Genomic DNA, 12,549 nt, shown 5'->3' with positions numbered 1-12,549 from the left:
AGAATGAATCAGTGCTTGTCGGGTTAAGCTGAAAGTTAGACCCAGCTTTCCGTGTCCACCTGGGAGAGGAGCCATCAGGAAGAACCATCAAGGGGTCATTACTGAAGTGGCCAAGTCATGGACCTAGTGAAACAGAGAGAGAAGCCGTCAGCAAGGCTATGTGCTCTGAGTAGTTAGCAAAACACAATGCCAGAGCAGAGAGAGAGAAGTCCCAGGTTGGCAGTTTGGATAGCAAACGGGAGTAAAGTGTCCTTTTTGCAAGCTGGGTTGGGGGGCAGGGAGAAGGGGGACTGTCTGTTTTGTGCTGCACAGAGGGTCAGACACAATGTTTGGGGTCTCTTGGAATCTGAGACGGCAGCACTGGAAGGAACAGGACCCTCCTGGGATGCGAATGCCATCTAGACCAATCTCGCCATCTAGACCCAGGTTGTATACAGTGATACCTTGGTTTACAACCATAATCCGTTCTGGAGGTCCAGTTGTAAACCAAAACAGGTTGTAACCCAAGGCGTGCTTTCACCAATGGGGCCTCCAAAAATAATAATGGTTGTAATAAAAAAAATGGGTTGTAATCCAAAAAAAGGGACACACACCTCAGGGTTTGACGCGGTTGTAATCCAAAACGGTTGTAATCCAAAATGGTTGCAAGCAAACCATTTTGCACGGTACACAGTGGTACCTTGGTTTAAGAACAGCGCTGTTTACGGACTATTCAGTTTACGAACTCCGCAGACTATTCAGTTTGCGAACTTTACCTTGGTCTAAGAATGGAAGCCAAACGGTGGAATGGCACTGGTGGCACGGGAGGCCTCATTAGGGAAAGCATGCCTTGGTTTAAGAACAGTTTTGGTTTAAGAAAGGACTTCTGGAACGGATTAAGTTCATAAACCGAGGCACCACTGTTTGTGTAAATAAACCGTATAACATAAAGACACCACAGTCTCCGCTGAGCCTCCTGGTCCAAAAGGAAACACAGACCCCCCCCCTGGATCGCACAAGGCTTGGAGATCGAGGTGGTGAGTGGGTGGGTGGGGAACAATATTTAAAGGCACCATGCAGTAGACTTTTCCTACGTTGCTTTGTATCCATTTGGATGGTGGTAGATCAGTTCTGGGATAACCATACAGGAAGGCGGATATATTTGCTGTATTTCATTTTTAAAAAAAATAGATTTAAAGCTACTTGTGCTTTTGGCATCTCCAGTGAACTAATGTGCTTTGCCTGGAGTCTATTTTCAACCATCCACCCTTCCACTATTTTGTTATTATAAATAATTACATTCTGGCCCACTCTCCTTCCAAGAAACTCAGGGTGGCAGGCATGGCTCCCCCTCATAGTCTCATGACAGCCCTGGCAGCTCAGCTCAGCTGAGGAATTGTGACTGGCGATGCATGTCTAGGGCTTGGAACTGGGGTCTCGCTAGTTCTAGTCTGACACTACTCTAACCACTACACTGCACTAACTTCCTGCCAACGTTGCTGTTCCCACAGAGCTGAGCACTGGGAAGATTTGGAAATGTCTCCTCCCACACCAGCTGGGGGAAGCCGCATGCAAGAAGGATACTGACAAGCTGGAACATGTCCAGAAGAGGGCAACCAAAATGGTCAAAGGCCTGGAAACGATGCCTTATGAGGAACGGCTTAGGGAGCTGGGTATGTTAGCCTGGAGAAGAGAAGGTTAAGGGGTGATATGATAGCCATGTTCAAATATATGAAAGGATGTCATATAGAGGAGGGAGAAAGGTTGTTTTCTGTTGCTCCAGAGAAGCGGACACGGAGCAATGGATTCAAACTACAAGAAAGAAGATTCCACCTAAACATTAGGAAGAACTTCCTGACAGTAAGAGCTGTTCGGCAGTGGAATTTGCTACCAAGGAGTGTGGTGGAGTCGTCTCCTTTGCAGGTGTTTAAGCAGAGGCTTGACAGCCATATGTCAAGAATGCTTTGATGGTGTTTCCTGCTCAGCAGAAGGTTGGACTGGATGGCCCTTGTGGTCTCTTCCAACTCTACAATTCTATGATTTTATGATTCTATGATTCTATGCAGACAGGCTGCTTGCACAAGTAGAACCGACAGCCTGTCTTCTCAGCCCTTGTCCATCCTGGCTCATAAAAGCGAGCTGGGCAGAGCTGGGCAATGGGCTCCGTGGGGTGGCGAATGCTTCCCTCTGTGAGGGAGTCTTCCTGGAACCTCTTAAAGAAGCAGTTATTAAACCACCTTTGGACCCGGCCACTATGGCTAACTATTGCCCAGTCTCCAATATTCCATTCCTGGGCAACGCAGTCAAGCAGAGTGTCGTGGAACAACTCCAGGCATGTCTGGAGGATGCAGACCATTTAGACCTCTTCCATTCAAGTTTCAGGCCCCAAAGTGTCTGTTTTGGGTGATGTCACATTACCTCATATAGCATCCTCTCACTCATGCCCACAGCTACTGTGTCATTGGGGCAGGGGTCGCGAGGCGGCGCACATAATGTGGCTTCTGAATATACCGTACTTTCCTTCCCCACCTCCCAGGAGATCTTCCTCAGTGGCCTTTCCTGGTAAGTGGTTGCTTATTATTTTGTCCGTCTAGATTACTTGTTGTTTAGTCGTTTATAGTCCTGTCCGACTTTTCGTGAACCCATGGACCAGCACTTACCTGCCCAAAATGTGCAAAGAATTACCATGATCTTGCTTCAAAACATTGACCTGTGCATCATGCCTTTGAGACTGCAACCCTTTTGTGGGCGGACACCTCCCCTGTACTGTTTTAATCCTGTGATTTAAACTGCCAGCCAGGACAACCCATCAGAATAGGTACCAAACAAAAGAGGCTTTCATATCATTTTGACACAGGCAACTGTAGAAGAGGACACCAGAATTTCCCCTTTTGCATGTTTAGACCTTTAAACCTCCCCCTATAAATAAATTCAGACAAAACTCAAATTTTGGTTTGGTTTTTGGCAGAATTTAGGCCACAACTTTATTGATTACATCGGGTGAGTGGTTGCACCTGATGTAATCAATAAAGGGCACCAGCCTAGGTCAGGCTAGGGTGAACACCTGGAATGGCGGAAAGCTGGGAACAGGCTATGTCCACCACCCAGATGTCCCCCTGGACTCGGGCATGGGACCAAACCATTGAGTCCCTGGATTCCTTTAACGGAATACCCTTCACATAGGGATGGCGAGAGCGTTCCCCCATCCCTTTCACCTGAACCAGAGCCCATTCACAACCTTACAAGTTGCATAGCTGCCAAGTCTCCCGTTTTCCCCGGGAAATCCCCGTTTTTCCAGCTGTTTTTTCCCTGGTTTATTCTGGCACGGCGGCCATTTTGGTACTGGGCGGAGCATGCTCAGAAGCGACTTTTGATGCTGCTCTGCCCAGTTCCAAAATGGCTGCAGTGCGACTTCTGGCGCAGCGGCCATTTTGGAACTAGGCAAAGCAGCATCAAAAGTCACTTCTGAGCATGCTCCGCCCAGTTCCAAAATGGCAGCAGCGCTACTTCCGGCCTGCTATTTCCAGCCCGGTCCCTTATTTCTCTGACAGCAACTTGGCAGGTATGACAAGTTGTGACGATTTGCTACGCAGCAGGCGAAACCCAAGTGGCACCAGCCAATCAGCCAAGTGGGGAAAATTCCTGCTGTGCCCCTGTGCCAATGACAGACGACACACGACGGCATAGCAAGGTCAAGCGCGCAAGCCCTAGAAGTAGGGAGAGGTGGGCAGGTGTTCCGATGCACTGACCAGAAAAGGAAGCTCTGAGTAACATGCATGGGCATATATAGGTCCCTTGATTGGTTTGGCTAGCGTCCCATTGGCCTGATTAACCCAGCATCAAGGGACCTACCAATAGGGTGTTGTGGCTATCCAATCGTACCCACCCACAACACAGGGTTCGGTTGCCAGGTTGCACCGCAACATGTGCCCTCTTTGAGGACATGATTTCCCCACAGCAAATGCAGGACAGCAGGATGTACCAATTTTTATAAAATACAGGTGGGGAACCTCAGTCCAGTGACCCAAATGTGGTCCCCAAGCCTCCTTTGTCTGGCCCTCCATATGTTTCCTAGCCACACACCCCTATTTCACATCTTCAAGTGTTCTTGCCCAATGCCTCCTGCTTGTCTAGAGCAGAGGATTTCAACCTTTGAGTCCACGGCTCCCTTGACCAACTACATTCTTTCTGTGGCACCCCTGTGGGGCTCGGAAATTGGGCGGCGCTGGGACCCAAAATGGAGCCTCCCTGGCAGGTAGGAAATCTGGGGGGTTTACGGGATTCTTTCCAATCCGGGCTGCCAGCGGGAAACAGTTTAAAATACAGGGGTTTCCCGCGAAAAACGGGAGACTTGACAGCTATGGTCTAGATCAGGCACCCCCAAACTGCGGCCCTCCAGATGTTTTGGCCTACAACTCCCATGATCCCTAGCTAAGAGGATCAGTGGTCAGGGGTGATGGGAATTGTAGTCCCAAACATCTGGAGGGCCGAAGTTTGGGGGTGCCTGGTCTAGACCAGCCTTTTTTAACCTTGGCTTAGTTCCCATCACCCTTGGTTCTGCTAGCTAGGGATGATGGGATTTGTAGCCCAATAACAGCCGGGGACCCAAGGTTGAGAGAGGCTGGTCTAGAGGGAGATGTGAGTGGGGCCTTTGAGTGTGCCTAGAATATACCCTACTGTTCAAATGCAATATTTCTATTTGTTGCCCTGCCTCTGGCTCCACCCACCATGGTCATGTGAGCCTCAGAAGGCTCCCCAGCAGGTAATGAGGTTCCCGGACTCAAAAATATTTCCCCTCACCGTTATAAACTAAAACCACGCAGGCAGTTTTTGAAGAACAGATGAGTTTATTCAGACTTGTTGCAGGACTGCAGGGACACAGAACGAAACTAGAGAAATTTGAGGGTTCTGATTCTGAAGTCTCCTTCCACCCTGATATAGCCGATGGTCTTCAGGCCCAGCTGGTTGGGAAAGGTGAACTCATGACCCTCTGCCAGCTTCACCTTGATCTCCGCAGAAAGAAAAGTGAAGGAAAGCTGCAAGAAGCAGGAGGAGGAGGAGTCATGAGAAAACCAGGACACTAAACGCTTTACATGCCCTGAAAGACTAAAAGGAATGGCAACTACTGCCTAGACATTGGGAGTTCAGCATTTCCATTTCCTGTCTGAGGCTACTTCTACCCAAGTGCTTACATTTCAGCTGATCAGGAGGCACTTCAGAGCCAGGGGCGTAGCAAGGCGCCGCAACACCCGGGGCGGCATATTGCCATGTTCCGGGGGCGCGCGCAGCGTCGCTATGTAACGACACATGCTACTTCTAAACAGAGTGCCCAGGCTCCAGGTAGATAACCCACTGGCGTGGCACGCCCACCACACCAGTGGGCTATCTGCCTGGAGCCTGGGTGCTCCGTTTAGGCTCCATTTTGAAGTCACGGGGGTGCAGTACCCTCTCTGTTGTACGCATGCACAGCATCCCGCTGCACACGCATGCTAGGTAGAGGAGGATCGCGCGCCTCCCGCGACTTCTAAACAGAGCGCCCAGGCTCAGGCAAGGTGCCGATCCCGGGGTGGGGGCGCGGCCCCGAGTGACACCCCCTCCAGGGCAGTACCCAGGGTGGACCGCCCCCCCACCCGCTTGCCCCGCCCCTGTTCAGAGCCCAAGGACCAGAGTTGTCTTAATCCATGGGTAGGCAAACTTAGGCCTGGGGGCAGGATCCAGCCCAATTGCCTTCTAAACCCAGCCCACAGATGGTCCGGGAATGAGCGTGTTTTTACATGAGTAGAATGTGTTCTTTTATCTAAAATGCATCTCTGGGTTATTTTGGGAGCACAGGAATTCGTTCATTTTCCCCCCAAAATATAGTCTGGCCCCCCACAAGGTCTGAGGGACAGTGGGCCGGCCCCCTGCTGAAAAAGTTTGCTGACCCCCTGGACTTAATCCCTCATGTTAAAAGCAGGATAAGATGCGGAGAAGGGTGTACATGCTAGTTTTCTGTAGGCAAAGGTGAACTGGCCTGTGCACTTTTTTTTTTTTTTTTAAAGCACAGAAGTCTTATTCAGTCAAGCCACTCTCCAAACACCTGCATTCCAGTTCTATACATATAAATTTAATTTTTTTGAAAGAAGGAAGGTCCTCCTTCCACACCCTCTAAGGCAGCCATCCCCAAACTCAGCCCTCCAGATGTTTTGGGACTACAACTCCCATCTTCCCTGACCACTGGTCCTGTTAGCTAGGGATGATGGGAGTTGTAGTCCCAAAACATCTGGAGGGCCGAGTTTGGGGGTGCCTGCTCTAAGGGAAAGATACCTGGGGTCTTCCAGATGGTCAGGTATTGCTCCCATGGCTGACCATTGGCCATACTGGCTGGGGTCGATAGGAGTACAAGCATTGCATGACCTCTGCAGAGAAGCCACTCCCCTACCTCCTCCATTCGCACACAGACCTTCGATAAGACTGCCACACCCTCACCTGAACTTTGGCACCTTGCTCAAAAGGGAAATCGGTGATTCTCTGTTCTTTCCCCCATACGCCGTTCTGCAAGGAGTTGCACACGATGGTGTTCAAAATGGTGTTGTCGTCCGTCTGGTAGTCAAAGCGGGGGTTGAAGTGAAGGACGAGGTTGTCGCGATCCTGGCCCAGATTCACGACAAAACTTGAAGAGGATGGAAGTTATGGAAAACAAAGAGCGTGGAGGTTAAGGCTTCCTGGACCTCTGTATAAACAAACAACAACTACGCAGCCCCCCTCTTGGGCATCTACCTGTATGCCAAACAGTGAGAGCATTTAGTGCTATATTTGGGCTTCATCATCATCATCAATTATTTATACCCCGCCCATCTGGCTGGGTTTCCCCAGCCACTCTGGGCGGCTTCCAACAAAATATTAAAATACAATAATGTATTAAACATTAAAAGCTTCCCTAAACAGGGCTGCCTTCATGAGAACAGTAGCTTTAAAAATAAATAAAATAATAAAATTAAAATAAAGCACGGTTCTAGCGCTCATGGTTGCAAGAGTATCACACGGGAACTAGCAACCTAGAGCAGCATATAGACCAGGGTTTCCCAAACTTGCGTCTCCAGCTGTTTTTGGACTACAGTTATCATCCATGACCATAGGGTCCTGCTAGTTAGGGACGATGGGAGTTGTAGTCCAAAAACAGCTGGAGACCCAAATTTTGGAAACCATGATATAGACCAGGCATGTCAAACCTGCGGCCCTCCAGATGTTTTGGACTACAATTCCCATCTTCCCCAACCACTGGTCCTGCTAGCTAGGGATCATGGGAGTTGTAGGCCAAAACATCTGGAGGGCTGCAGGTTTGACATGCCTGATATAGACTGTTGGGGGGGCAGGATGTACCCCAACATTTCCCCTTCCCCCCATGGGTCATTTGAGAATCACCGCAGGTCCACATAGAGAACTTGGTGATTTTCCTCTGCCTGTTGTACTGCAACAGGTGCTGTAGGATTTTGAATTACGTTTTTACAGACAGGCTATAGGCCAACCGAATGAAGCTCACAGATCAGAGTTTGGAGAGCCCTGTCGTGCAACAGGAGTCACAAAGTGTGCAACATAGGATTCTCCACACTCCATCCTAGCTAGCATGAAAAATTAAGAGTTCAATGGAACATTCCAACCAGGCAAGAACACTCTGCAGGCATCAGGGCCAGTGAGGGATTCAGCCTGGGGAGAGGGCCAAGGGCCAAAGAACGGTGTGGAGGGCCACTTCTCATCCTCACCCCCGCATTAGCAAAACTATCCAAGGCTGCATTTGCGCTCCTGTCGACTCCTGCTGGAGCTTTAAATCTGCATCCGCATGATGTCATCTAGAGTAACTGCATTATTTTGAGAACCAGTGGGGAGTAGTGGTTAGAGCGCTGGACTTGCACCTCGGAGACCCAGGTTCAAATCCCTGCTCAGCTATGAAACTCTATGGGGCATCCCCCCTCCCCCGCTGTCACTCAGCCTAACCTACCTTGCAGGGTTGTTGGAAGGATAAAAAATGGGTGGTTGTTTTTTTTAAAAAAAATTCCTTCCAGTAGCACCTTAAAGGTAAAGGTAAAGGGACCCCTGACCATTACGTCCAGTCGTGACCGACTCTGGGGTTGCACGCTCATCTCGCATTATTAGCAGAGGGAGCCGGCGTACAGCTTCCAGGTCATGTGGCCAGCATGACAAAGCCGCTTCTGACAAACCAGAGCAGCGCATGGAAACGCCGTTTACCTTCCCACTGTAGCGGTTCCTATTTATCTACTTGCATTTTGACATGCTTTCGAACTGCTAGGTTGGCAGGAGCTGGGACCAAGCAATGGGAGCTCACCCCGTCACAGGGATTCAAACCGTTGACCTTCTGATCAGCAAGCCCTAGGCTCAGTGGTTTAACCCACAGCGCCACCTGGGTCCCCCCAGTAGCACCTTAGAGACCAACTAAGTTTGTCATTGGTATGAGGTTTCGTGTGCATGCCTCGTGTGTGTATCTGAAGAAGTGTGCATGCACACGAAAGCTCATACCAATGACAAACTTAGTTGGTCTCTAAGGTGCTACTGGAAGGAATTTTTTTATTTTGTTTCGACTACGGCAGACCAACACGGCTACCTACCTGTAACTAAAATGGGGAAAGTGTGCATGCCACCTTTCACTCTCTGGAGGAAAGGTGGGATAGAAATATAATAAATTACAAACGGGTATCCTGTGTAACAGGCAACAGTTTGGTGCAGTTTTATAAAGACTGGAGTCCTTAAGGTGTTCCCAACTCATCTCTAGCCAAGCTACGAACACCTTTGCATAGGAATTAGACATTTCTGCCCCATAAGTGCTCTCTGGTGTGTATACTAACTAACTGAAGCCATGCGGAAATGAACAGCTTCGGGGCCAAGCTGGGGAGATAGCAACTTCTCTGTACTCCAAAGCAGTAATATGAATGCACAAGAGTCTCAATACGCTTTCCTCCTTCCCAGCTTACTCTTTGGCATCCGACGGGATCCTCCCTTTCAGTTGGACAGTCTCTCCATGCAGAAGGAGAAAATCCGTCGCAACCAGCCCCTAGAGAGGAGGGAAACACATCTTCAACTGCGGTGGTGGAATGGTGAGATTTAGGAGGGAAAGGGGCAAGAAAGTGAATGCTCTTACTTTCATTGGGTTGGAGTGAACCCGGGTCCATGGATCAATGAGGGCACTTCCTAATACCTGTGGGACGGGACAAGAGGAAGGAGTCACCAATAAATCAATAGGCAGAAGCACTGAGCATTTCATTTGCTACAGCCAGTGTTGGGAATCCAAGGGTTGTCAGATCTTTAGGACTAGCAGCCTGCTAGTCCCATATAGCAAGCAATTACTTCTCCCTCCTGCCATGTTATTCCCAGTAGCAACCTCCAATTAAAAGTGCTGCATTCACTGACTCTTATAGGGAAGCCTAAAGACACTGCAAATAAATCGTTGTTGTTGTTTGCATACTCATGTTTCCAAGCCCTCTTCAAATCTTGCCTTTTCTGTGAAACCTCAACACCCATCCCTTCTACAAAGACTTTTTGAGTATGAACTGCATTGGCACACATTCGCCTCTTAAGTTACATTACACTCATCTCTCCCACGGGCAGACCTTTGATTGTAAGCTCTGCAGGGCAGAGACCATTCCCTCCCACCTTTATACTAGAAAGCACAACTGTATGGATAGCACATCATTATTAACAGAGGACAGCCCTACTAACAATGCACCAAGAATAGGTTATCAAGAACCCCAAAGCAAGGGAAAGATAGAATGCAATAGTGACACATACAAAATGTGCTTGTTTCCTAGCTGATACACCGCTTCCCCAAGAAACCTATTGATGCTTATAAGTTTCCGGCCTTGTTTAGGTCTTGCTGCTTGTAAAACAATCTCAATCTCAGTAACCAAGGAGCAGCAATAAAGAGGACTCACGGGATCCATGACACAATCTTGCTCAGGTCCAGCAATGCCTTCTCCCTTCCAATCTCAGTTCTGTGCCTCAGCAAAAGAAGTACCAGCCAGCTACCTTGAAAAAAGAAAGTCCTCCCTGGTGCCTTTAAGTAGCTGGGGGGAAATGGACCACATGACAAAAAGGGTCTGCTGTCACTGGAGCTCTGTAGAAATGCAAGGAGGAGGAAAATCAGGGTCAACAAGCAACACAGCTGGCCTGTTTTGAATGCAGGAGAACAGTGATTATTAACTCAAACAGCTGGTGCTATTTCTCCCCACTGCCCTTCACTCACCTGGTACCCTCCAGGTGCTTTGGCGGCTGCAGCTCCCATCAGCATTAGAGCCCTCACCTGTGCAGGTTGGGGGTGATGATAGTTGTAGTCCAAAACATCTGGAGAGGACATCCTTGCCCCCACTCTTCCTCCAAGAAACCCAGGATGGCATACATGGTTTCCTCTCATTCACGTCACAGCATTAAGCCAGCAGGCAACTGATCCAATAGAAAACAAGGAATTCAGAGCAGGGTCTCCCAAACTTGGGCCTCCAGCTGTTTTTGGACTACAACTCCCATCATCCCTAGCTAGCAGGACCAATGGTTAGGGATGATGGGAATTGGACTCCGAAAACAGCTGGAGACCCAAGTTTGGGAAACACCCCGTTAAAACATTTTTATTCGTCTTCAGTGTGGAAGGGCTGGAGCAGGGGTCAGCAAACTTTTTCAGCAGGGGGCCGGTCCACTGTCCCTCAGACCTTGTGGGGGGCCAGGCTATTGGGGAGGGGGGGTAGAACGAATTCCTATGTTCCACAAATAACCCAGAGATGCATTTTAAATAAAAGGACACATTCTACTCATGTAAAAACACGCTGATTCCCGGACTGTCCGCAGGCCGGATTTAGAAGCTGACTGGGTCAGATCTGGCCCCGGGGCCTCAGTTTACCTACCCATGGGCTGGAGAATAGAGCCTGGAATGTGGCTGAGTCCTGGGGGATTTGAACCCAGGACTCACCTGTCCCAGCCTGACATGACTCTAACCACTACCCCACATTGGTTTCCAACGAACAAATATATTGTGACATAAAATTTTATAAATATAAAGATCATAAATACAAACATTTCTATGTATACAGATTTTTTTGGGGAAAGGATAATATTGGGTTGCATCAAATGTTAGTCCAATGCTTAGGGTGGGGGGTGAATTGAAATTAATCGACATTGTTGACAGGTCCATTAAGTTCTCCTCGTAGTTGGAGACAGACTCTCTACATAGACCCCGTGCAAGAGGCAGCAGCAAAAAAAAAGTGTCAGCAGCAATCTTGCAGCAATGTGAATCAGCTTGAAAGGCATCTCCAAAGATTCGCAGAGACCATTAAAAATCCCTCCGCCCTCGTGGGGTGCTGTTGCATCAGCTGTTGCAGATTCTGGAGCTGCCAATTTTTCCAATCAGGTTCTGCGGCTGTGCCTTTAACAGAAGCGGTTAAATGCAGCAACTGGGAGGTCAAAATTGCTTATCTCCCTGCAGTGGAAAGCTTCACCTACTCATTCATATAGTTCAAGGCATTTTTAAAGACACGTTTCCCAAAACAGTAGTAGAGTCACAAGTATCCTTTCCTAGTAAACATTTGTTTGCAATTTTGTTGCTTGCATATGCATTCACAAAGAAACTAACTGTCCCAATTCTGCAAAGGAGAAAATCATTCCTATCCTCTTCCCTCAAAGATGGACAGGTGAATTATTACTTTAGATTAGCCCTTTCAGGGACAGACACCTCCCCTGCACAACTTTGGTTACCTATAATGCTCTACTGAAACAGGGACAGGTGCAGATCAAACTCAAGAGCTGTGTTTTTGTATTTTTAGCTGTAAGCTGTCTGAAAGAAAAGGCAGGATAGAAATGATATTATGGTTATTACGATTATATATATATCAATAAAAGCTCTGCAGAGTTCTGCAGAACTTCCTTTGACTTTCTGGGATCTAATTGCACAGACCAAATCCCTTCTGTTTATTCATTTAAAAGTTTGTCCCTGTTATTAATTGTGCGAGCAGCTGAAGGGAACGAAGAGATGCTTATGGCAGAATGAAGACCCTTGTTTCCATCTGAGGCTGGTGGCATCACATTAGGTGACGGTAAAGGTAAAGGGACCCCTGACCATTAGGTCCAGTTGCGGACGACTCTGGGGTTGTGGTGCTCATCTCGCTTTACTGGCTAAGGGAGCCGGCATACAGCTTCCGGGTCATGTGGCCAGCATGACTAAGCCACTTCTTCCCGCTTCGGGTGAATCAGAGCAGCGCATGGAAACGCCGTTTACCTTCCCGCCGGAGCGGTACCTATTTATCAACTTGCACTTTGACGTCCTTTCGAACTGCTAGGTTGGCAGGAGCTGGGACCGAGCAACGGGAGCTCACCCCGTCGCAGGGATTCAAACCGCCAACCTTCTGATCAGCAAGCCCTAGGCTCTGTGGTTTAAGCCACAGTGCCACCCGCGACTGTACTGAAATAAGAATCACTGAAGTCAGGGGAGGATTTACTTCCAGGAAAGACTGAGAATAAGTGGATGCTGTCAGACTATTGGTCCATCTAGCTCAGTACTGTCTACACCAGGCATCCCCAAACTTCGGCCCTCCAGAT

The 12,549-nt window shown here is 48.6% G+C and overlaps 1 protein-coding gene across 1 annotated transcript; it reads right to left on the bottom strand.

The window, feature by feature from the left end:
* Positions 1 to 4,825: 4,825 nt before the first annotated feature.
* On the bottom strand, positions 4,826 to 10,054 carry LOC118083486 (16 kDa beta-galactoside-binding lectin-like). Its single transcript, XM_060279124.2, has 5 exons — positions 9,903 to 10,054; positions 9,113 to 9,169; positions 8,946 to 9,025; positions 6,448 to 6,631; positions 4,826 to 5,015 (listed from the first exon to the last, which is right to left on the bottom strand). The coding sequence occupies exons 1-5, from the start codon at positions 9,909 to 9,911 to the stop codon at positions 4,869 to 4,871; spliced, it is 477 nt and encodes a 158-aa protein (XP_060135107.1). The 5' UTR covers positions 9,912 to 10,054; the 3' UTR covers positions 4,826 to 4,868.
* Between the last annotated feature and the right edge of the window lie 2,495 nt (positions 10,055 to 12,549).

The sequence above is a fragment of the Zootoca vivipara genome, chromosome Z1 (assembly GCF_965207765.1).
Source record: "Zootoca vivipara chromosome Z1, rZooViv2.hap1.1, whole genome shotgun sequence".
Taxonomy (NCBI): domain Eukaryota; kingdom Metazoa; phylum Chordata; class Lepidosauria; order Squamata; family Lacertidae; genus Zootoca; species Zootoca vivipara.
Note: the sequence above shows the minus strand (reverse complement) of the source record. Positions and strands in the feature narration are given on the sequence as shown.